We start from the raw sequence: 25,837 nt of genomic DNA, 5'->3' as shown, positions 1-25,837 counted from the left end.
AGGGATAGTTAGCAAATGAAAGATTTTAATGGAGAACAAACAATGTATTTACCTTAATATCATCACAAGTCATAATATATGTAATTTCAAAACTCCGCCATCTCTCTCCTCACATCCACCACTGCTGGCGGCTCACCTCTAACTACGCAACGCTACGCGCTGTTCACATCCAGCTATAGCAGTTCATGACAACAATGGCAGACAACAATACAAACTAGCCACAGGCTGCACACAGCATAGCCAGTGACTTTCATACAGAGCGCTACGTGGCATTACCAATATAAAAATCTAAACAGCCTACTTACATAAAGAAAACATGAACAGCCTACTTACATAGTGTACGAAACTACCCTTGCTGAAAATGCGACAAAGTTTATTCTGCAGTTGATTGCGTTGTAAGTTATTAGAGTATATGTCTGCGTGGCTACCATAGACTCAACTTCTTAAGTGTTGAAGTAGATCAAATAATTTCTTATGCAAGTTATGCAAAACACGCCAAAATTAAATGAAAACTTGCAAAATGTCTTGAAGCCGGTAGAATGTTATATCTGAAACGATAATGCGACTGTTCTGCTTTTTTTTTGTAGTTACCATGTACGTGGAGAAACACGGGTCACAACAAAATAATTTTTGTATAATCTACCTGTAGTCATTAAAGTATTTTGACTTTTCTTGTGGCTAGTGTGGCTAATTTTGCGTCGGATGTTATTGGATAGCCGGCCGAAGTGGCTGAGCGGTTCTAGGCGCTACAGTCTGGAACCGCGCGACCGCTACGGTCGCAGGTTCGAATCCTGCCTCGGGCATGGATGTGTGTGATGTCCTTAGGTTAGTTAGGTTTAAGTAGTTCTAAGTTCTAGGGGACTGATGGCCATAGCAGTTAAGTCCCATAGTGCTCAGAGACATTTGAACCATTTTTTTGTTATTGGATACAAACATCTGTCTGGTTAATTCTTCCTGAAAACTTCTTTGATTAGATCTAGGAATGTGAATATTTAGCCCGAAGAACTCATTTGTCTTCGTTCAATAAATGACAACTGATAAGTGTCGTAAAGAAACTTTCGCCGAGCCTTGTCTTAAAGATGGGATGTGTTTCAGCTTTTCTATTATGTCGCTGCTGAAGTCGAATGTCTCCTTCTCCTACTTCTTCATTTTCTTCCAGCAGTAATTAAGTACTACTTCGCGATCACTAATTTGAAAAACGTGTGTCTATTTTCATGGACTGTTCATGACTGAACTGCAGTACCTGTCCGCGGCACACCCTAGCGGCCGCTCGGTATCAGCGCGCACAAATAACATACTTTGATTTCTGTTTTCTCCATACTGTAGTGAGATGTGGCTTTCGTGCCAACTTTAAAATCAATTTCGGTATGTTAGCTACATTTAGTACACAGAAATGTATGACCTAAAACGAACGAGACGTAAACATGCTAGCGACCATATTTTTCACGGCAAACTCTTCAAAATCCATGCTACACAGTACTTTGAAAATAAGTACCACAATATCAAAGATCCCTGCAAAAGAATGGGCCTGAGTAACATTAACCTATACCTTTCAGAAATCACTTACCTCACAAAAATCTTCGTTACTCGAACTACTGCAACACAGCGAGCGCCACTACTGCCAGCTAAATAAAAGATTCAAACTACTGAAGGCACTAACTACTGATAGGGATAGTTAGCAAATGAAAGATTTTAATGGAGAACAAACAATGTATTTACCTTAATATCATCACAAGTCATAATATATGTAATTTCAAAACTCCGCCATCTCTCTCCTCACATCCACCACTGCTGACGGCTCACCTCTAACTGCGCAACGCTACGCGCTGTTCACATCCAGCTATAGCAGTTCATGACAACAATGGCAGACAACAATGCAAACTAGCCACAGGCTGCACACAGCACAGCCAGTGATTTTCATACAGAGCGCTACGTGGCATTACCAATATAAAAATCTAAACAGCCTACTTACATAAAGAAAACATGAACAGCCCACTTACATAGCCCCCATGCTCCCCACAAAAAATTTTACAAATTTTTTTGGCCAGTGGCCAATACAGATTTGAAAAATTTTTTCATAATTACAGTAAGAAAGATATCAAATGCACACACTGATTAATACAATGTTGGTCAAAAGCTAAAATTTTCTCACAGTCCATAAAGACAGTCCTGATCATTCATCATAATAGTAATTACAGTTTTTGTTTTTCACAAAGTCTCATTAGTAAAAGAGAATGCACCTGGAAGTAGTGGATTTCCATGCAGTGTTGAAGAAGTAGTGTTGTCCTTCCAACGGAAAGACAGTGCTGACTCCTGACATGCTGACAGGTAATGGGCCACAACAGAGCAAACCCACAACAGAGTCATTCGACGTTTTGAAGAAGATTGGTAGGTAGGTCATCACAGAGTAGACCCACTGTAGTCCTGGTAGAGATTACGGTATTGGTGGGCCACCAGAGGTGCAGACCCACTGCAATCCTTGTAGAAATAATGCTATTGGTGAGTCATCAAAGGTGTAGACCCACTGTAGTCCTTGTAGAGACGGCCAGCAGCCATCTGTTGCGACTGTGCAGGTGCACAATCACCATTGAAGAGTCTTGCGGAGAATATAGCAAGTCCATAAATCACCACTTGTGCACTCACAAAGTTTTTTCTTTGTTGTCCTTAGAACCAGCAATGCTGTTATCCATTCCCTTGCTGAATTAGTAACACACGTGCAAACACTAACAGTCCCAACTTCTCACATATTGTCCATATACTATGACCAACAGAAATGTGTGCAGTGAAATGGAACTTACAAGTTACTTGATGAACTGCTGTCAATTACAATTTTATAACATAAGAATACAAAGGTACAAAATACATCATTAAAAACATAACAATACAGATAACATTTGTAGTAATATAGGCTCTACAAAACAATAGAAATAAACATATACATCAGTGTTACAAGAATTATGACATAAGTAAATACATAAAAGATCAGAATAACTTGCGAAACATCAACTTCACACATGAGCATTAAAACAGAACAGAATACATAATGTCTAAACATCTTTACAAAGTAAATAACAGAATATTAGAAAATGTCTACAACATAGCTCTCATCAGCTAAACACATAAAGACAGGAAAAACACAAATACACAAGGGTACACAAACATATAGAGGGATGACACAAAAGGAAAGGACAGGGTTTGTTTTACTGCAGTATTTTGCATGGAGATCTCCCTTCGTTCTTAATTATTCACAAAAAGTCCTATGTAAGCCTGCTTTCTGTATTCTGTTCACATCCTCTTTAAAAAATAGTTTTTCTCCACTGTACACTACTTTTTCGGCCAAACCATTTTCTTATATATTCTCAATGCATTTCTTCCAATTCATCATAGTTAGTTTCTTATATAGTCTACCCCTCTTAAGCTAACTTAAATCTACTGAGCTCAGATGCTAAACTAAGGGACGAGGCAATGCAGCAGCATACAACAAATCAACACAAACAGCAATGACAAAAAATGCCAATTTGCAAAGCAAGCAGCAGTAAATCTAAATTAACAGATAAAATGCAAAATTACAACTAATATGAGCCAATGTGCAGCAACAAGAAAAGCTTAACAGAGTAATACAAAGTTAAATTTAGCAGCACTATGCCTGGCAAACAGCAGCAGCAAACATGACAAATCTCAAGCAGAAAAAATATTACAGTAAAGACAACAATGCAGAAAAGGGAAATGTCTATTCACATCTTAATGTCTATGTAATGAAAGTGGTGCACCACAACTTATTGTAAAAAAAATATTACCATGTACTTGAAAAGAAAATTATGTGTTGCTGTTACTAGTTCCTTCTTATTGTTCTTTCCTTTCCAAGTGCTCCTTTTTTTAAAGAATGTGGATTACAAAATTATTACTTAATAGATCTGTTGACAGAAAGTGTTCACATTAGCAAATGCATTTTATTTTATAAAAGCAATGCTGCAACACAGCTGGAAACCAGATATCAAATGAAATAAGCAACTACGAAAAGCAAAGCATAAAAATATCATTCAATAGTCATGTGACATTTCATAAGTTAGTAGAAATTCTCTCAACTCTCGTAGAAAGACGCTTGTCATAATCAGGTGTGCAGATGTACGAATATTTCCCATCAGTTCATAAGCATTTCAGTAATATCACAAAGTATGAGTAATCATATGTTTTCAATTAATGAGCGTGTTATATTTGCAATGCTTTCTGCAAAGGAATGTCAATAGCGAGGGTAAGGGCCTCCCCTTTTTTTTTTCTACCTGTGCCTCTGGAAAGGCCCTCACTAATGACTTGTTCTCCCGGCGTCTGACACAGCTGCGTGCCCACGACACATTACGTGCAGGTGGTCACTTAACTTTCTTACGGAAATATTCACTACAGCAGTTTCCGCTAAAGTGACAGTCTCATATGAAAATTTCACAGGTCGAAAATTTACGTTACAAATGTGTAGAAACAAAATCCTATGAATATAACAGTGTCCAAAAAAATTTTCGCCGGCATTGTGATACATTCACGCATTTACACACACATTTCATAACTCTTAAAGTACGATTCTCGGTTTCCAACATCCTTTTTCACAAGTCAAGAGTCCTTAACTTCTATTCATTATTCATATATATATAAACACGTAATCACATTCCTCATGTATGGTAGCATCATCTTATTGACATAAACGTACCTCAACAGCATAATACACATCGTCGTCGTAAAAATAACACCATAACACCTCAGTCAAATCTCAAAAACGTCGTAGCTTCCTCCAATAATTTCAAAATCTAAAAAAATTCTCTGCTCATGTCAAAAGTGTCATCTGCCTCAAACGTACTTTAAAATCATGCTCCCTTACGAAATACATCATTCAAAGCTCGCATAGTATCACAATGGTTCCGAAAAAATATGAACAGTGCACAAAGTACAGACAAAATACAATTTCTTAAGTGTGAAGTAATCCAACTCTGTAATTGCGTAAACATAGGTCACTGACATAGTAAAAAGATGTTTGTTTCTCTGTTAAATGATCAGATAGCTGTGTAATTTATGTGTTAGAGAAATATGGTACCGATGTGTTAAATTGTATAAGCAAATACCATATTAGCTAGGGCTCCTTGTGCTTGCCAAACACATGGTACACAAAGTAGGCGTGTACCCCCCTGAGGTTTAGTGTAATTATACCCTTAGGTGTTACAGATTACAGCAATGGAATGAAATGTATCACGGAAAACTTTCTTTGTAATTCAAAAATCTGTAAAAATAAATGTTTTAAGTACAAAATTAATCACTCAAATACGTGTCCTGTAGCGCTAAATATGCGTCTTGCTGTAAGTTAATCTCTGTGGAAGTGTCGTAGTTATCGTCCTCCGAAAGCTAAGTTCTGCAGAAGTCAATGTACTTACCTCATGATAAACAAAAGTGAAATGCTTTGCGTATAGATTTCTTAGTTATTACGCTTATTGTTGTGATGAAGAAATTACTGTGCTGTAACGTATTGTTGTGCTACAGAAAAGGCTGTCTCATTGTAGCTACACCACAAAAGTTACTACTAAAACATGTTTTACTTTCCAGAAGAATTCAGAAAAACTGTGCAGATATAAAACAGAAACACCGCAAAAGCAACAGTGTAAATTGTCACTCATTAGTAGCGTCGTGATAAAATCGTGTAGCTGTCACATAAACTAACCATTGTCTCATCTGGTATCTCACAGAAAGTACTTTAAATCCGGAATGTATTTTCAAGTAAACCAAAATGGTGCATTAGAATCTCATTAGCAGTACTGGTAAATGTTCTAAGTTTGTGAGCTTTATAGTCGTTACGTAATCGTGCAACTAACAAGCAAGAATGTACACACACAATAACACTGTGTCATCTGTTCGCAACAACAATGCAGTCGTAATTTCTGTTTAAATAAGTTCTCTTGGTTCTTGACTGGATATTTAACTTCAAACATCGTTGCATGTTAACAGTTTCTCAGTGTGACAAATTGTACAAGTAGCGTGAAGTGAAAATTGCAAAGACTAAGTTAAAAAGCAGATTATTTTTCAATAAATGGTTTTACATGTGAAATGTGGTGTAAACCTTTACTCTTCCTAGTACGCAGAGTTTCAACTTCAACGCAATTATCATGTGGTATACGTCGGATTCTGTAAGGTCCATTGTAAACTAGAAAGAATTTGTGACTCAAGTGTTTCTTCTTATGTGACAGTGAATGAGCTTTAATGAGAACTTTCTGACCAATATATAATTTCTTTGCATTTGCTTTACCGTGTAGTTTTCTCCTTTTGTTTGCTGCAGATTTTATATTTTTAAGAGCCAAATCAATTATATCTTTGTGTCGAAGTTTACGTGTATTCGGGAAAGGTACAAGCTCTCGGATTCTGTTCGGAGGTTCTACATTCTTCAGTACAAGAGTAGGTGGTAAAGCAGTGGAGTCATGAGGCATTTCATTCAGCACGTTTTGAAATAAGTGTAAATATCTGTCCCAGTGCTGATGCTTTCTGTGACAATAAAGTCTGCAAAGCTTATTGATTTCTTTCATAATCCGTTCGGAGGGGTTACAATGTGGTGAATACAATGAAATAAAAACAGGTTTGATTTTATGATTCTGAAGCATGCGTGACCAAACAGCAGATCTGAATTGCGGTCCGTTATCTGAAATGACTTTACTAATGTGTCCAACTTCACGTAAGAAATTTTTAACAAAGGCATTGGATACAGACCGTCCAGTGGCTTTACGTAACGGAGTGAAAGAAACAAATTTTGAAGTAAGTTCAACAGCGACTAGAACGTACGAAAATCCATTCGATGTTCTGACAAGGGGTCCCAAGAGATCAACAGCAGCAAATTCTTTTAATTTAGAAGGAATAATAGGAAACAACGGAGCACGATGTGAGATAGTAGATGGTTTCGCCTTTTGACAAAGTTTACAAATAGACAAGACTCTTCGAATTCGCTTTTCCATATTGTTAAAATAATAAGTCGTTCGAAGAATATGGTAACATTTTCGTGGGCCAAAATGTGCGTAGCTGAAATGAATGTACCAAATGTGCTTATTAACAAAATCGTCTGGAATGCAAAGTACCCATAGCTTGTCATCAACAGTGCAGCGTTTGAAGAGTATGTTGTTTCTAACCAGGTAATAATGCCGAATCTGAGTGTGTGTCTTTTCATGCCATTTACTTTTGATGTCTTTCCAAATCGGATCTTTATCTTGTTCATGAGCAATGTCCTTTAAAGATGTGGTGATGAAGTTTTCAAAGGCGACTTTCTGAATGTAAAGAATACTGAAATTTTTCTCGAGGTTGCCTTCTGTGTTACTTTAATCAAGTCCAGCCGGTGCGCGTGACAGTGCGTCCGCCACAATGTTCTCCTTGCCGGGAATGTAGACTATTGTGAAGCGGAATTCTTGCAGAAACAACGCCCAACGTTTTAACCTGTCATGATTTAATTTTGAAGACATAAGAAATTGTAATGCACGATGATCACTGTATACTTTTACGTGCTTACCAGAAAGAAAGAAACGGAATTTGTTAAATGCCCAAACGATAGCTAAAGCTTCTAATTCAGTAACGGAATAATTTTTTCAGACTTTGTTAGCACTCGCCTAGCAAAAGCAATAGTTTTCTGAACAGTAATGTCATCTTCTATGGCTTCTTGAAATAAGTGGGCACCAAGACCGACTTTAGAAGAATCCGTGGTAAGGCAGAATCTTGTGACAGATCTGGATGAGCTAGTATTGGCGCGTGAAGTAACGCTTCTTTCAAAGAATTGAATTCCAACTGTGCTTGTTCGTCCCAGTTCCAAATAGTATTTTTTCCAGTGAGAGAACAAAGTTTTGGTGTAACTAGAATTTGCATATTCAGAAAACGACGGTAAAAATTTACCTAGAAAACTGCGGACTTGTCTTTTTGTGGATGGAACTGGAATGGCTCTGATTGCTTCTAACTTTTCAGGATCCGGCTGAATGCCTTCAGAAGAAATAATATGTCCCAAAAACTTCACCTTTGACCTACCGAATTCAGACTTTTCCAAGTTAACTGTAATTCCAGATTCTGCAAAAATACGTAACAAACTGTTGAGGATGCGGTTATGTTGTTCCCATGAAGCTTCTGCTATTAGAATATCGTCCACGTATAAGGTGATGTGACGTTTTAAGAACTCAGGTAATATGGAATTTAACCCGCGAATGAATGCTGCCGAAGAAATGTTCAAACCAAAAGGAAGTTTCCGAAACTGATAACAAACGCCGAAACAAAGGAAAGCTGTGTATTTTCTCCATTCTGGATGAAGTTCGATCTGATAAAAGCTGGATCTGAGATCAATGGAAGACAACACTTTTACACCATTAAAATTTTGAAGAAGTTCTTCCATCGTCTGCGGCCTGTCTGTTTCAGGAATGATGATAGTATTGATTTGTCTCGAATCTAAGACAAGCCTGATCGATCCATTTTTCTTCTCAACAACATGTAACGGATTGTTGTATGAGCTTACTGCAGGCTCAATAATGCCCTCGTCAAGCATAGATTGTATTTCTGTTCTAACACGGTCCCTATAATGTGCTGGAATTACGTATGGTCTAACACAAAATTTAATATGCTCACGAACACGAAATTGGTATTGAAATCCCTTGATTGTTCCTGTTTTGTGAGTAAAAACTGTGGAATGTGCTTGTAAAATCTCAAAAAGGTCCTGCCTATCAGTGTCATTACAATTCTCAATTGTTTGAATTTTATTCTGAATTGACTCATTAGTTTCAAATATGCCGTCGGTACCATCCCTGTCAGTACTTCCAGAGTGATTGTTAGTGTCTAGTTCCGTAGAAAATTCCGAACTGTTGTCTAACAGAACGTAAAGCCGATTAATTTCCTCATCATGGTTTGAGAGCCAGTCTTCAAATTTCAAAGCTATTGACTTACCTTCTTTCTCTAAACTTATTTCAGCATCGTGAAAGCTTAAAATTGCTTTGTATTCATTCAAAAAGTCTACTCCCAATATAATTTCCGTCGACAATAATGGAACACTAAGAAAATTCATAGAAAAGCTGTGGCTTTGGCAAAAGAATTCTAAATTGGTTTGTTGGCGTACATCTACATTTTTTCCAAAGATTGCACCTTGTAATTTAATCTTACGTAACGGAAGCGTGGGACAATCGTTCGATTTGTTGCATTTGCTAAAAGCTGTTTCACTAATTACTGAAATGGGACTGCCAGAGTCAAGTACTGCCATAAATTTTACGTCATTTACTGTAATGTGAATCACAGGATGTGCAATGTTGTTAAGTTTTACGTCGTGTTTCTGGAGTAAGATGTCCCTAATGTCTTCCATTTTTACGTAATTACTAGCTACGGCAGCTGCGTCGTCAGTTTCACAAGTACGTATTGTGGCTGACAGCGGTGTGAGTCATTGCCTATTGTCTCTTTGTTGGCGCGCGTCGTTATTGGGATTTGGAGACCTAACTTCTACAAATTCACGTTGCCCAGAGGGCCCAGCTCTGTTAGAAACCCGCCAGTTCTGATGAAATTCACGTCTGTCGTTTTGTCGGTAGTTTACATAGTTTCTTTCTTGTCTGTCACGTGGTGGAGAATTTCTCCCTGAGTCGTAACTGCGTGCTGGACCGTTGCGTCTAAAGTTATTCTGTCTCCCTTGATAATAATTATTTTGGTTCCCATATTGTCTGTTTCTCTGATTGTCTTTGTGATAGTCATTACCGCGGAAAGGTGATCTTTCCCTGTAACTATTACTCTGCCAGTGGTTGTCATATGGGTAGTGTCTGTTTTGGTCACGACTTACGTTGTAAGAATAGGCTTGTCGTGGCCATTTATTGTTTCTGTCGTCACGGAATTGTGACGGATGTGACCTGTAGTGATTGTTTTCCTGTTTTCGCATCCCGCGACTGTCTGTGTCAATTTCTAATTCTTGTAAGAGTCCCTGAAAAGCTTCAATGTCGTCTTTGCAACGTCCTGCCAAAATAATATGCCGTAAATGTTCAGGTAATTTGATTAAGCAAATGCGGATGAGTTCTGAGGGGCTGTATGGCTTTGACAGGTACTGATTCTTGTGCAACATGTCTTCAAAATATTTGACAAGACTGGAAAATTCAGATTGTTCAAAGTGTTTCATCATCATGATGCTATGTTTTACTCCGTCTTGTGTAGCTTGAGACCAATATGCTGAGAGGAACGCATGGTAAAATTCTCCTTCACTGTGACAATCGTGAATGACCGATCGCATTCTTACAGCTGGTTCATTCTCCAAGTAGCCACACATAAATTCTAACCTGTGCTCCAATGACCAGTTGGGAGGAAAACAATGAGAGAATTGATGGAGCCACGCTTGTGGATGAATGCCGTTGGCAGAGTTCTTAAACATTTTGAATTTACGTGTAGTAATGAACAGCTTATAATCAAAATCATCATGTCGGCGAGTCGCATGTCAGTCATTGTTACGTCGTTTCGGCGGTTCCATCTCAAAATTCGGTGTACCTTGCCAATTTCTTTCATAATTTCCGAAGTGCCCTGTGTTATTAATTTGTGGCTGTTCCGTATTTCTATGTCCCTCTTCCTGTATTGGAGCGCGAGTGTCCTCTGAAATACGTAATTCTTGTATTACCTGTGTCAGCTGATCTTGTACTTCCCGGGTTTCTCTTTGATGTTGCGTATCAATTTGATTCAGATTTTGTTTCAGTTTCCTAATTTGTTCGCTCTCTTCTGTGTCATTAAAGACTACCGGTTTTGCGTCATTCAGATTATCATCTACCTTCGTAGATAAATTATTTAGCTGATTCGAAAGTTCAACTACTTTCTCTGATAATGAACTAATTTCCTCCATGTGTCTTTCTACTGTGTCCTTTAAGTTTTCCTGAGTTTTTGCAAGTTGCGTAACCGAATCGGTAGATGCAACTGAGTCAATTTTAGCCCACAAGGTCTCATGATTTTCATGAACAATAGTTTGGAGTTCTTTTATGGCTGCTTCGTGATTCTGTAATGCATTTTCATGCCGCGAAAAAATAGGTTGAAAATGCTCACAAATTTGTGTTTTTACATCATTACAGATTTTTTGACATTTCGATTCAATGTTATGTAACTCAGTAGTTAAATCTTCACGTGTTTGTTCAAGCTTATGTTCCACTGAATCTAACTTTTGTAGCTTTTGTTCCATTGTGTCTAACTTTTGAAGATTTTGTTCCATTATGTCTAACTGTTGCGGTGTTTGTCTCTGATTTTGTTCCATTGTGTCTAACTTTTGAAGCTTTTGCTGTGTTTGTCCCATTTGTTGTATTAATTGTAATAACAATGCATTGGTGTCTGAAACATGTTCCTCAGTGCTTTTCGGCAGTGAATTTGCACCGGCAACATTCACATTTTGAAAAGCGGAAAATGTGTCTTGACTCATTTGAAAAAACGGTGAGAACCCAAAACCTGAGTCTACAGTATTTGCAATATTGTGTTCTGTCATTCCCGATTCCTGAGGCGAGCTGTTGCCGACCGATCGATCGATAATGCTTCCCTGTTCACTACCTGTTTCACTGTCTACACCATTATTTGACGCCCGCTCCATTTCCCTGTGCACAGTTACCAAATTACTATTTTGAACATTAGTAAATTCATTACTCGGCGGCGCTGATAAGCTACGCTCATCGTCACTATTATTTCTCAGTTTAGTTTGGAGCCTAGTGTTACGTTTTTCACACGCCATTATTGTCACAATATTTCACACGATAACACAGAATAGCACAATTTGAAGTGCAAAAATAGGAGAACACATTAACATAGCACTGAAAATAATATCTAGTTAATTGCAAGCGTAGCTGCGAAAAACTTGGTGCAAATCTATATGCATGCCACAACTGTTTTACTGTACAACAATGAAAGGCTACAACTACAAAGGAGATTCTCTCTACAATTACGCGCTAGCAATAAACAAAAGCTACACTAAATACACAAACTACAAGAAAAAATCAGAAGATTCCAGTGAGGTATCCTAGGCTAAGGGTCGACATATGAAACGTCCCCTTTGAACAATTTATACAAAACTGTGCTTAAACTGACACACAATATTTTTAGCGCAACGCAATCTGACTATCAAAGATCCCTGCAAAAGAATGGGCCTGAGTAACATTAAACTATACCTTTCAGAAATCACTTACCTCACAAAAATCTTCGTTACTCGAACTACTGCAATACAGCGAGCGCCACTACTGCCAGCTAAATAAAAGATTCAAACTACTGAAGGCACTAACTACTGATAGGGATAGTTAGCAAATGAAAGATTTTAATGGAGAACAAACAATGTATTTACCTTAATATCATCACAAGTCATAATATATGTAATTTCAAAACTCCGCCATCTCTCTCCTCACATCCACCACTGCTGACGGCTCACCTCTAACTGCGCAACGCTACGCGCTGTTCACATCCAGATATAGCAGTTCATGACAACAATGGCAGACAACAATACAAACTAGCCACAGGCTGCACACAGCATAGCCAGTGATTTTCATACAGAGCGCTACGTGGCATTACCAATATAAAAATCTAAACAGCCTACTTACATAAAGAAAACATGAACAGCCTACTTACATAGTGTACGAAACTACCCTTGCTGAAAATGCGACAAAGTTTATTCTGCAGTTGATTGCGTTGTAAGTTATTAGAGTATATGTCTGCGTGGCTACCATAGACTCAGCTTCTTAAGTGTTGAAGTAGATCAGATAATTTCTTATGCAAGTTATGCAAAACACGCCAAAATTAAATGAAAACTTGCTAAATGCCTTGAAGCCGGTAGAATGTTATATCTGAAACGATAATGCGACTGTTCTGCTTTTTTTTTGTAGTTACCATGTACGTGGAGAAACACGGGTCACAACAAAATAATTTTTGTATAATCTACCTGTAGTCATTAAAGTATTTTGACTTTTCTTGTGGCTAGTGTGGCTAATTTTGCGTCGGATGTTATTGGATAGCCGGCCGGAGTGGCTGAGCGGTTCTAGGCGCTACAGTCTGGAACCGCGCGACCGCTACGGTCGCAGGTTCGAATCCTGCCTCGGGCATGGATGTGTGTGATGTCCTTAGGTTAGTTAGGTTTAAGTAGTTCTAAGTTCTAGGGGACTGATGGCCATAGCAGTTAAGTCCCATAGTGCTCAGAGACATTTGAACCATTTTTTTGTTATTGGATACAAACATCTGTCTGGTTAATTCTTCCTGAAAACTTCTTTGATTAGATCTAGGAATGTGAATATTTAGCCCGAAGAACTCATTTGTCTTCGTTCAATAAATGACAACTGATAAGTGTCGTAAAGAAACTTTCGCCGAGCCTTGTCTTAAAGATGGGATGTGTTTCAGCTTTTCTATTATGTCGCTGCTGAAGTCGAATGTCTCCTTCTCCTACTTCTTCATTTTCTTCCAGCAGTAATTAAGTACTACTTCGCGATCACTAATTTGAAAAACGTGTGTCTATTTTCATGGACTGTTCATGACTGAACTGCAGTACCTGTCCGCGGCACACCCTAGCGGCCGCTCGGTATCAGCGCGCACAAATAACATACTTTGATTTCTGTTTTCTCCATACTGTAGTGAGATGTGGCTTTCGTGCCAACTTTAAAATCAATTTCGGTATGTTAGCTACATTTAGTACACAGAAATGTATGACCTAAAACGAACGAGACGTAAACATGCTAGCGACCATATTTTTCACGGCAAACTCTTCAAAATCCATGCTACAAAGTACCACAATATCTGTGAACATTATCGAAAAAAAAGAAGCTTCATCATCAGACCTTGATATGAAACTACAAGATATAATTACTTTTGCGTACCAGTTAGTTTCCTCAGACTCGAATGAGAATTATAATATTGTGAAGAAAACGCGAAAATCAGACCAAGTTGTTTATAATTCTTTAAAGTAAAAGGCGAAACTGTACCGAGAAACTAATTCCAGAAGTTGATGTAGCTTTGATTCATTTACATACGGTATTTCTTACATCAAAGCAGAAAACTCATTTTTCTTGTGTACTACTGCGCTGTTGTTGTGGTCTTCAGCCAAAGACTGGTTTGATGCAGCTCTCCATGCTACTCTATCCTGTGCAAGCCTCTTCATCTCCGAGTAACTACTGCAACTTACATCCCTCTGAATCTGCTTACTGTATTCATATCCTGGTCTCCCTCTACGATTTTTACACCCCCCCCCCCCTCCGCCACCCTCCAACATTTCTCTCCAGTATTAAATAAGTGGTCCTTTGATGTCTCAGAATCTGTCCTACCAACTGATACCTTCTTTTAGTCAGGACGTACCAAAAATTTCTCTTCTCCCCTATTGTATTCGGTATCTCCTCATTAGTTGCGTGATCTACCCATCTAACCTTCAGCATTCTTCTGTAGCATCAAATTTCGAAAACTTGTATTCTCTACTTGTCTAAACTGTTTATCTTCCATGTTTCACTTCCATACGTTGCTGCACTCCATACAAATAATTTTAGAAATGACTTCCTGACACTTAAATCTATACTCGATGCTAACAAATTTCTCTTCTTCAGAAACGCTTTTCTTGCTATTGCTAGACTACATTATATATCCTCCTCACTTCGACCATTATTAACATTTTGTTGCCCAAATAGCAAAACTCAATTACCACTTTAAATATCTCATTTGCTAATCTAATTCCCTCAGCATCACCTGATTTAATTCGAGTACATTCAATTATCCTTGTTTTGCTTTTGTTGATGTTCATCTTATATCCTCCTTTCAAGACATTGTCCATTCCGTTCATCTGCTCTTCCCAGTCCTTTGCTTCTCTGACAGAATTACAATGTCATCGGCAAAAAAGTTTGTTACTTCTTCTCCCTGCACTTTAATTCCTACTCCAAATTTTTCTTTTGTTTCCTTTACTGCTTGCTCAATATACAGACTGAATAACATTAGGGATAGTCTACAACTCTGACTCCCTCCCTCCTCAACCATTGCTTCCCTTTTGTGCTTTTCGACTCTTGTAACTGCTATCTGGTTTCTGTACAAACTGTAAATAGCCTTTCGTTCCGTGTATTTGCCCCTGGGACCTTTAGAATTTGAAAGCTATCAGCCGCTTTCATGGGAAACGCTTCCCGCGTGGCGTCCCTTGCTGCTGAAAGCCGCTGCCAACCAGGTCACTTACTGTGTTTCGAACTTTCGATTATTACCACCACCATCTTTGTTTGGAGCGGCAGACTGTCGAGGCTCCTTCTTTGGTTGATTATATAGCCCATGGACTGTTTCTGTCGCAGATAGTATCTATGTCTGCGCTGGTGGCGCCACGGCTCCCCTAGGACTATAAAAAATGCGAGAACAAATGCAACCGACACAGTGGAAGCAAGCATTCTACAGTCGGAACAGAGAAATCCGCTGGACAAGGCTAGGTGCGGAATTATTAGTAAAAACACATGATATTTAAAACCCTGAAGCCGCTGTATTATCGAATGACTGAAAAACATTACCTCACAAAGGAAAAGGTGAATAAACAAATTTTCTTGGAGAACTGGTAAATGTGTATATTTACCAAATAATAAAAACTAAAATCATACACAGTGGACATAGCGTCAGCACTAAAGAGTAAAAGTATTGGTAATTCCTTACAAAAGAAAGAAAAATAATAAAATGAAGTGTCCATTCAAATGCACACAACAAAATACTGAATCTACGACTTATCTTAGAAAGTTGGTTGAACAAGCTCAACCCCTCTATTTGTTTGCAGAGAGGAAGAACATTCAAACCATATATTCCCACAATGTCCTCGGGACACGTATCACATCAACGTCCTTACAAATAGTCTTCGGGCGCTTGGTCATCACTTCCAAAGCAAGCTCCAAACCTCGTTAGTATTCAGCGATAAAGCAACGCATAAAATACTGTACGAGTTTAACAGTGCTAATATCCAGATAAGCTCACTGCGCGGCTAATCTAACGTTCTTGGTAATTAGAAGGCAGGAGAAGGCCAAAGCACACCCACATGCTGCTCAGCAAAATGTGTGGCGCTCAGTCTACAAATGTGCATCACTGTATACTTCCTATATGTATGTGTCTGGATACTTGTGTATCTATACGTATGCCTGTAATATCTAAATCTGGTCATTGCATTGTTCTGAAGTTGTGTCCGGATGGTACTTATTGACCTGCACAGCCGGCCTGTGTGACCGAACGGTTCTAGGCGCTTCAGTTTGGAACTGCGCGATCGCTACGGTCGCAGGTTCGAATCCTGCCTCGGGCATGGATGTGTGTGATGTCCCTAGGTTACTTAGGTTTAAGTAGTTCTAAGTTCTAGAGGACTGACGACCTCAGATGTTAAGTCCCATAGTGCTCAGAGCCATTTGAACCCATTTTGACCTGCACAAAAATTCAATTATCTACCCTCAGCTTTTGAAACAGTTCTTACAGGACTTAGAAAAGAGGAGTTTATCGTTAATTTATATATAGAGTCATTAATATAGATTCAACTGTGAATATCCCAGATGTTGTACCGACGGCATTTTATCATTTTTTTATTGTGTTACCTGAATGATTTTATAGCATACTGTCGCTGTGTATCCTATGTTACATTTTAGACTTGTCTACTTTTTTCAGTATACTGTAGATACAAAACTAGCCCGCATCTCGTGGTCGTGCGGTAGCGTTCTCGCTTCCCACGCCCGGGTTCCCGGGTTCGATTCCCGGCGGGGTCAGGGATTTTCTCTGCCTCGTGATGGCTGAGTGTTGTGTGCTGTCCTTAGGTTAGTTAGGTTTAAGTAGTTCTAAGTTCTAGGGGACTTATGACCACAGCAGTTGAGTCCCATAGTGCTCAGAGCCATTTGAACCATTTTTTTTATATAAAACTTGTTTTATGTCGAAATAAGTTCTTTGTTAAGCCTATTATACTTTGTACCCGGGTACGACTTAAACTAATATATAAACTGTGGTGCCAACACAGCCTCCAGAATCACATTTCCAGTGTTGAGACGGTTGTATGGACAAGCACCAAAAGGCAATAAATTTATGAAAGGTAGGTCGAAGGAAGATAAATCTTTGTTTATAGGATCTGTATACTTAGAGAAATCTTTTGAAAATGTTTTCTGGACTATACTCTTTTAAATTTGAAGGTGGTGGAAAAAAATATAGGAACGAAAAAGTTATACTCAACTTATACTGGAACCGGACTACAGTTATAAGAGTCGATGGGCAAGAAAGGGAAGCAGTACTTGAAAAGGCAGCGAGACACAGTTGTAGATTATCCCCGATCTTACTTAAACTGTGTAGTGAGCAAGTTGTGAAGGAACTAAAGAGAAATTTGGATAGGAAATTATTCGAAGAAAAGAAAATTAAAAACTTTTAATTCTGACAATTTCGGCAGAGGACATGGAAGAGCACTTGAATGGAATGGATAGCGTTTTGAAAAGAGGTTATAGCATGAAAACCACGAAGATGAGACAAAGGTAACGGAATGTAATCGAATTAGATCAAGCGACTCTGAGAGAATTAGATTAGAAAACGATGCAATAAAAACAGTAGATGAGTTTTTATATTTCGGCAATAAAAACAACTGATGATGCGCGAAGTTGAGAAGATATAAAATAGAGACTGGTAATAGCCAGAAATGCGTTCCTGAGAAAATAAAAATTTGTTAAGATCGAATAAAACAGAATTTGGAAGTACACTCCTGGAAATGGAAAAAAGAACACATTGACACCGGTGTGTCAGACCCACCATACTTGCTCCGGACACTGCGAGAGGGCTGTACAAGCAATGATCACACGCACGGCACAGCGGACACACCAGGAACCGCGGTGTTGGCCGTCGAATGGCGCTACCTGCGCAGCATTTGTGCACCGCCGCCGTCAGTGTCAGCCAGTTTGCCGTGGCATACGGAGCTCCATCGCAGTCTTTAACACTGGTAGCATGCCGCGACAGCGTGGACGTGAACCGTATGTGCAGTTGACGGACTTTGAGCGAGGGCGTATAGTGGGCATGCGGGAGGCCGGGTGGACGTACCGCCGAATTGCTCAACACGTGGGGCGTGAGGTCTCCACAGTACATCGATGTTGTCGCCAGTGGTCGGCGGAAGGTGCACGTGCCCGTCGACCTGGGACCGGACCGCAGCGACGCACGGATGCACGCCAAGACCGTAGGATCCTACGCAGTGCCGTAGGGGACCGCACCGCCACTTCCCAGCAAATTAGGGACACTGTTGCTCCTGGGGTATCGGCGAGGACCATTCGCAACCGTCTCCATGAAGCTGGGCTACGGTCCCGCACACCGTTAGGCCGTCTTCCGCTCACGCCCCAACATCGTGCAGCCCGCCTCCAGTGGTGTCGCGACAGGCGTGAATGGAGGGACGAATGGAGACGTGTCGTCTTCAGCGATGAGAGTCGCTTCTGCCTTGGTGCCAATGATGGTCGTATGCGTGTTTGGCGCCGTGCAGGTGAGCGCCACAATCAGGACTGCATACGACCGAGGCACACAGGGCCAACACCCGGCATCATGGTGTGGGGAGCGATCTCCTACACTGGCCGTACACCACTGGTGATCGTCGAGGGGACACTGAATAGTGCACGGTACATCCAAACCGTCATCGAACCCATCGTTCTACCATTCCTAGACCGGCAAGGGAACTTGCTGTTCCAACAGGACAATGCACGTCCGCATGTATCCTGTGCCACCCAACGTGCTCTAGAAGGTGTAAGTCAACTACCCTGGCCAGCAAGATCTCCGGATCTGTCCCCCATTGAGCATGTTTGGGACTGGATGAAGCGTCGTCTCACGCAGTCTGCACGTCCAGCACGAACGCTGGTCCAACTGAGGCGCCAGGTGGAAATGGCATGGCAAGCCGTTCCACAGGACTACATCCAGCATCTCTACGATCGTCTCCATGCGAGAATAGCAGCCTGCATTGCTGCGAAAGGTGGATATACACTGTACTAGTGCCGACATTGTGCATGCTCTGTTGCCTGTGTCTATGTGCCTGTGGTTCTGTCAGTGTGATCATGTGATGTATCTGACCCCAGGAATGTGTCAATAAAGTTTCCCCTTCCTGGGACAATGAATTCACGGTGTTCTTATTTCAATTTCCAGGAGTGTATTCTTAAAGTATTTGTCTGGATTGCAGCCCCGAACGGAAGTGAAACTTGGACCATAAAAAGTACAAAAGATGAAGATAGAAGCTTTTTCAGTGTTGTGCTGCAGCTGAACGCTGAAGACTACATAGGTAGATCGAATAACTAATGAAGAGGTACTGTATCGAATGACAAAAGAAATTTATGGTACAAAATGACTTAAACAAGATATCAGTTGATACGACGCATCCTGAGAAGACAAGAAATCGTCAATTTTGTAATGGAAGGAAGTATAGGGGTAGAAATTGTAAAGGGAGACCGAGGCTAGAATACAGTAAACAGGTTCAAATGAATATAGGCTGCAACAGATCAAAAGATTTGCAGGGCAAAGACTGGCGTGGTTCAAATGGTTCAAATGGCTCTAAGCACTATGGGACTTAACATCTGTGGTCATCAGTCCCCTAGACTTAGAACTACTTAAACCTAATTAACCTAAGGACATCACACACATCCATGCTCGAGGCAGGATTCGAACCTGCGACCGTAGCAGCAGTGCGGCTTCTGACTGAAACGCCTAGAACCGCTCGGTCACAAGGGCCGGTAGACCGGCGTGGAGAGCCGCCTCACACCAGTCTCGTGCTGAAGACCACAACAACAACGTTACAAAAAAAAGCTGTCTTTTACAAATTAAAAGTTTAAAGGCCTGTCGTGTAGACGTTATCAGAGCGAAGACAAGCTAAAGTGTCACCTGTTGACGGCTTTTGCGTGACTGCAGCGGTGAACTCCCACCGTAAACGCTGATTCCTGCCTACATAGGGCCGGTTGCGTGCGGTGCTCGGAAGTGAGAGCAGCAGCAGTCCCGTTGTGCCTTACTGACACGTCCGTAATTACGGGTTTTGTCTGCCCGCTGCATTCACGCCAACGCTGCATCGCTTTGTTCGTGTGTTTGCACTGCGGAACATGAAACGAACATACACCGTCCTGTGTGGATGTCCAGTCAGAAATACGACACTCTCAGCGGTACACATGGTGTATTTTTCTCGTCGTTCATAATCATCACGCTATCCTGGCAAAACATAGATGGCGACATTAGTATAATTACATTCTAAGACAAAACATGGAAAAAAAAGACACAGCACGAAGGAATTATCCGAATGGGAAGCAAACAGATAGATGTGACGTACTTGTACAGACAAACAAATTATTACAATTTCATAAAAACTGGAATACTCTCTTTAAAATTTTGAAGGTGGCAGGGGTAAAATACAGGGAGCGAAAGGCTATTTACAATTTGTACCGAAAGCAGATGGCAGTTGTAAGAGTCGAGGGACATGAAAGGGAAGCAGTGGTTGGGAAGGGAGAGAGACAGGGTTGTAGCCACTCCCCGATGGTATTCAATCTGTATATTGAGCAAACGGTAAAGGAAACGAAAGAAAAGTTCGGAGTAGGTATTAAAATCCATGGAGAAGAAATAAAAACTTTGAGGTTCGCCGATGACATTGTAATTCTGTCAGAGACAGCAAAGGACTTGGAAGAGCAGTTGAACGGAATGGACAGTGTCTTGAAAGGAGGGTATAAGATGAACATCAACAAAAGCAAAACGAGGATAATGGAATGTAGTCGAATTAAGTCGGGTGATGCTGAGGGAATTAGATTAGGAAATGAGACACTTAAAGTAGTAAAGGAGTTTTGCTATTTGGGGAGCAAAATAACTGATGATGGTCGAAGTAGAGAGGATATAAAATGTAGACTGGCAATGGCAAGGAAAGCGTTTCCGAAGAAGAGAAATTTGTTAACATCGAGTATAGATTTAAGTGTCAGGAAGTCGTTTCTGAAAGTATTTGTATGGAGTGTAGCCATGTATGGAAGTGAAACATGGACAATAAATAGTTTGGACAAAAGAGAATAGAAGCTTTCGAAATGTGGTGCTACAGAAGAATGCTGAAGATTAGATGGGTAGATCACATAACTAATGAGGAGGTATTGAATAGAATTGGGGAGAAGAGGAGTATGTGGCACAACTTGATTAGAAGAAGAGATCGGTTGGTAGGACATGTTCTGAGGCATCAAGGGATCACCAATTTAGTATTGGAGGGAAGCGTGGAGGCTAAAAATCTTAGAGAGAGACCAAGAGATGAATGTACTAAGCAGATTCAGAAGGATGTAGACTGCAGTAGGTACTGGGAGATGAAGAGGCTTGCACAGTATAGAGTAGCATGGAGAGCTGCATCAAACCAGTCTCAGGACTGAAGACCACAACAACAACAACAACAACAACAACAGCAAAAGCTGGATGGTTTGTTCAACAGAAAGAGCTTCACAAATTGAGCAAGGCAATAATGCTTTGCTGCTTATCTGGCCCTTACAAAAGCAGTTATTCGGCTTGGCACTGAATGATAGGTTGTTGAATGTCGTCGTGAGTGATATTGTGCCAAATACTGTCCAATTGGTGCTTTAGACTGACAAAATCTCAAGCTGGTTGGAGGGCCCCACCCGTAATGCTCCAAACTTTCTCAAATGGGGAGAGATCTGGCGATCTTTCTGCCCAAGGTAAGATTTGGCAAGCACAAAGACAAGCTGGTCAAGGTATGGTTTGGCAAGCACGAAGACAAGCCGGCCAAGGTAAGGTTTAGCAAGCACAAAGACAAGCCGACCAAGGTAAAGTTTGTCAAGCACAAAGACAAGCTGGCCAAGGTAAGGATTGGCAAGCATGAAGACAAGCTGGCCAAGGTAAGGTTTGGCAAGCATGAAGACAAGCTGGCCAAGATAAGGTTTGGCAAGCATGAAGACAAGATGGCCAAGGTAAGGTTTGACTAGCACGAAGACAAGCTGGACAAGGTAAGGTTCGGCAAACACAAAGACAAGCTGGCCAAGGTAAGGTTTGGCAAGCATGAAGACAAACTGGCCAAAGTAAGGTTTGGCAAGCACAAAGACAAGCCGACCAAGGTAAGGTTTGGCAAGCACAAAGACAAGCTGGCCAAGGTAAGGTTTGGCAAGCACAAAGACAAACTGGCCAAGGTAAGGTTTGGCAAGCACAAAGACAAGCCAGCCAAGGTAAGGTTTGGCAAGCACAAAGACAAGTTGGCCAAGATAAGGTTTGGCAAGCACAAAGACAAGCTGGCCAAGGTAAGGTTTGTCAAGCACAAAGACAAGCTGGACAAGGTATGGTTTGGCAAGCACAAAGACAAGCCGGCCAAGGTAAGGTTTGGCAAGCACAAAGACAAGCCAGCCAAGGTAAGGTTTGGCAAGCACAAAGACAAGCCGGCCAAGGTAAGGTTTGGCAAGCACAAAGACAAGCCGGCCAAGGTAAGGTTTGGCAAGCACAAAGAGAGGCCGCCCAAGGTAAGGTTTGTGAAGCACGAAAGCAAAGCGCATGCCGAATGTGGCGCTTTCGCAGTTCTCATCCCCCCTCCCCTTCTCCCCACTGAGACATACTGGCAGGGCAGAGGGAGAAGCGTGCACTCAGATGACAGAGGTTGGCGGCGCCCACTAGCACCGCAAGCGAGCCGAGTTCTTTGCTGTGATGGGCTAAATGGTGTCAATACTGCATATTAATCTTACGTGTGTCAATTTCGTGTAATATCAGTTCTACTATGTGCGAATTACTGTAATGGTTTCCATATATAACCAAGATTGCATGGTTTTTGCTTAGCAAAAAATGTGGTGGCCGTCCATAATAATTGTACATATTCATTGCACACATACGTTGTGCTGTCAAATATCAGGCTAAATCTTTACAGCAATTCGTCTATTGTATGTGAGAAAAGACGTAAATACACTCCTGGAAATTGAAATAAGAACACCGTGAATTCATTGTCCCAGGAAGGGGAAACTTTATTGACACATTCCTGGGGTCAGATACATCACATGATCACACTGACAGAACCACAGGCACATAGACACAGGCAACAGAGCATGCACAATGTCGGCACTAGTACAGTGTATATCCACCTTTCGCAGCAATGCAGGCTGCTATTCTCCCATGGAGACGATCGTAGAGATGCTGGATGTAGTCCTGTGGAACGGCTTGCCATGCCATTTCCACCTGGCGCCTCAGTTGGACCAGCGTTCGTGCTGGACGTGCAGACCGCGTGAGACGACGCTTCATCCAGTCCCAAACATGCTCAATGGGGGACAGATCCGGAGATCTTGCTGGCCAGGGTAGTTGACTTACACCTTCTAGAGCACGTTGGGTGGCACGGGATACATGCGGACGTGCATTGTCCTGTTGGAACAGCAAGTTCCCTTGCCGGTCTAGGAATGGTAGAACGATGGGTTCGATGACAGTTAGGATGTACCGTGCACTATTCAGTGTCCCCTCGACGATCACCAGTGGTGTACGGCCAGTGTAGGAGATCGCTCCCCACACCATGATGCCGGGTGTTGGCCCTGTGTGCCTCGGTCGTATGCAGTCCTGATTGTGGCGCTCACCTGCACGGCGCCAAACACGCATACGACCATCATTGGCACCAAGGCAGAAGCGACTCTCATCGCTGAAGACGACACGTCTCCATTCGTCCCTCCATTCACGCCTGTCGCGACACCACTGGAGGCGGGCTGCACGATGTTGGGGCGTGAGCGGAAGACGGCCTAACGGTGTGCGGGACCGTAGCCCAGCTTCATGGAGACGGTTGCGAATGGTCCTCGCCGATACCCCAGGAGCAACAGTGTCCCTAATTTGCTGGGAAGTGGCGGTGCGGTCCCCTACGGCACTGCGTAGGATCCTACGGTCTTGGCGTGCATCCGTGCGTCGCTGCGGTCCGGTCCCAGGTCGACGGGCACGTGCACCTTCCGCCGACCACTGGCGACAACATCGATGTACTGTGGAGACCTCACGCCCCACGTGTTGAGCAATTCGGCGGTACGTCCACCCGGCCTCCCGCATGCCCACTATACGCCCTCGCTCAAAGTCCGTCAACTGCACATACGGTTCACGTCCACGCTGTCGCGGCATGCTACCCGTGTTAAAGACTGCGATGGAGCTCCGTATGCCACGGCAAACTGGCTGACACTGACGGCGGCGGTGCACAAATGCTGCGCAGCTAGCGCCATTCGACGGCCAACACCGCGGTTCCTGGTGTGTCCGCTGTGCCGTGCGTGTGATCATTGCTTGTACAGCCCTCTCGCAGTGTCCGGAGCAAGTATGGTGGGTCTGACACACCGGTGTCAACGTGTTCTTTTTTCCATTTCCAGGAGTGTAGATGTGCAGCTGTGTGCTGTTGCTGCTGTAAGGGACAAACATCTTTACAAGATTCGATGTGAGTGGATAGGAATGTCTAAAGTGTATCTATTCTTCCAACTGCAACACACATGTAAACTGGTGGTTATGGAACAGCCTGACACCAGTCATAGCTCCGACAGGAATGTTGGATGGGTAGAAAGATTAAAAACCGAATCATACTACGTGAGAATTTTCATAATTAGGAGTTTAGATGAATTTTATTTTCTAACAGTCCCATCACATTCGTATTTTGTTCCTCCCTACAGTAGTAACTTACAATATGTGATCAAAAGTATCCGGACACCCCCAAAAATATACTTTTTTCATATTAGGTGCATTGTGCTGTCGCCTACTGCGAGGTTCTCCATATCAGCGACCTCAGTAGTCATCAGACATCGCGAGAGAGCAGAATGGGCGCTCCGCGGAACTCACGGACTTCGAACGTGGTCAGATGATTGGGTATCACTTGTGTCATACGTCTGTACGCGAGATTTCTACACTCCTAAACATCCCTAGGTTCACTGTTTCTGATATGATAGTGAAGTGGAAACGTGAAGGGCCACGTACAGCACAAAAGCGTTCTTGAATTCAGCATTCTTGAATTAAGAAGGGAAAAAAACATTTCTGTACAGTCTCAGCTCCTCCATGCCTAGCTATTAACTATTATTACGAAAAGATTAATATGCTTAAGAAAGAAAGAAAGAAAGAAACAAAGAAAGAAGAAATTAGGCCCGAAGAAGGATAAGCTTCTGCCCTTGTCGTTCCCATTTGTTGAACGTCTTTTCTACAAGGGGAAAGGAGAAGAAGGTAGATCCGGCGATCAGTGTTGAGGAGGTAGGGTTACAGGTTGCTTTTCCTTTTGGAGAACACCTTTTATGTGGGAAAAGGTTTACTGCAGACAGGCTGCGCAGTGAAGAGTAGCCAGTCAGCAGTGACGGTGAGACATGTTTTGGTGCTCTCTGGAGGGCAACACTATTTTGTGCTAATATAGGCTTATGCCATTCCAAGATTACTTGTTAACGCTCCTGCATTAAGAAATCGTCTCTGGTAATTATTAGCCAAGGTTGCAAGACTTACCAAGCTAAATTACGGTATTGCAACGTCTGTATCACTTGACTTCATACAGGATTAATAAGGGCAGCCGTTATGACGCCACTGTCATGTCGTTTTAACGATTAACATGAAGTACTCGTAGAAATATTTTTGGCACCATATCCTCAACTGCACTGTTCATAACAACCATGCTACAGATCTTTTTTTTAGCTCCTGTAAAAGGAGAGCCAGACTTAATACAACACGTACTGTCAAGAAGTGTGTTTTTGGTCAATACAGAGACTATTTAATTTGAAGTACCCATTTCAAAATTCTTAAATCCTACATCAAAATTTCTCAATGCTGATTGTAACAGAAACAACAGTTATTTCTATGTTATACTCAATCCATTGATAAGAATATTACGTATCTTTGATCGTTCGTTTTCTTGCAGCACTAGAGTAAAATTTGTTTGCGTAAAATCTTGTCCTTAAGTATCAAGAGTAAATTAACTCTGTTC

General features: G+C 41.5%; 1 protein-coding gene across 1 annotated transcript in view; it reads left to right on the top strand.

The window, feature by feature from the left end:
- Positions 1 to 22,596, top strand: part of LOC126176902 (nipped-B-like protein B) — a 39,460-nt gene extending 16,864 nt beyond the window's left edge. The window contains exons 2-4 of the mRNA XM_049924132.1: positions 21,615 to 21,794; positions 21,882 to 22,406; positions 22,558 to 22,596. Of these exons, the coding sequence (XP_049780089.1) occupies positions 21,615 to 21,794; positions 21,882 to 22,406; positions 22,558 to 22,596 (744 nt within the window). The remainder of the gene's footprint in view (positions 1 to 21,614; positions 21,795 to 21,881; positions 22,407 to 22,557) is intronic.
- Positions 22,597 to 25,837: the final 3,241 nt, after the last annotated feature.

This window comes from Schistocerca cancellata, chromosome 1 (genome assembly GCF_023864275.1).
Source record: "Schistocerca cancellata isolate TAMUIC-IGC-003103 chromosome 1, iqSchCanc2.1, whole genome shotgun sequence".
Lineage (NCBI taxonomy): Eukaryota > Metazoa > Arthropoda > Insecta > Orthoptera > Acrididae > Schistocerca > Schistocerca cancellata.
The sequence above is the reverse complement of the archived record's forward strand: the minus strand, read 5'-3'. Positions and strand labels throughout refer to the sequence as shown.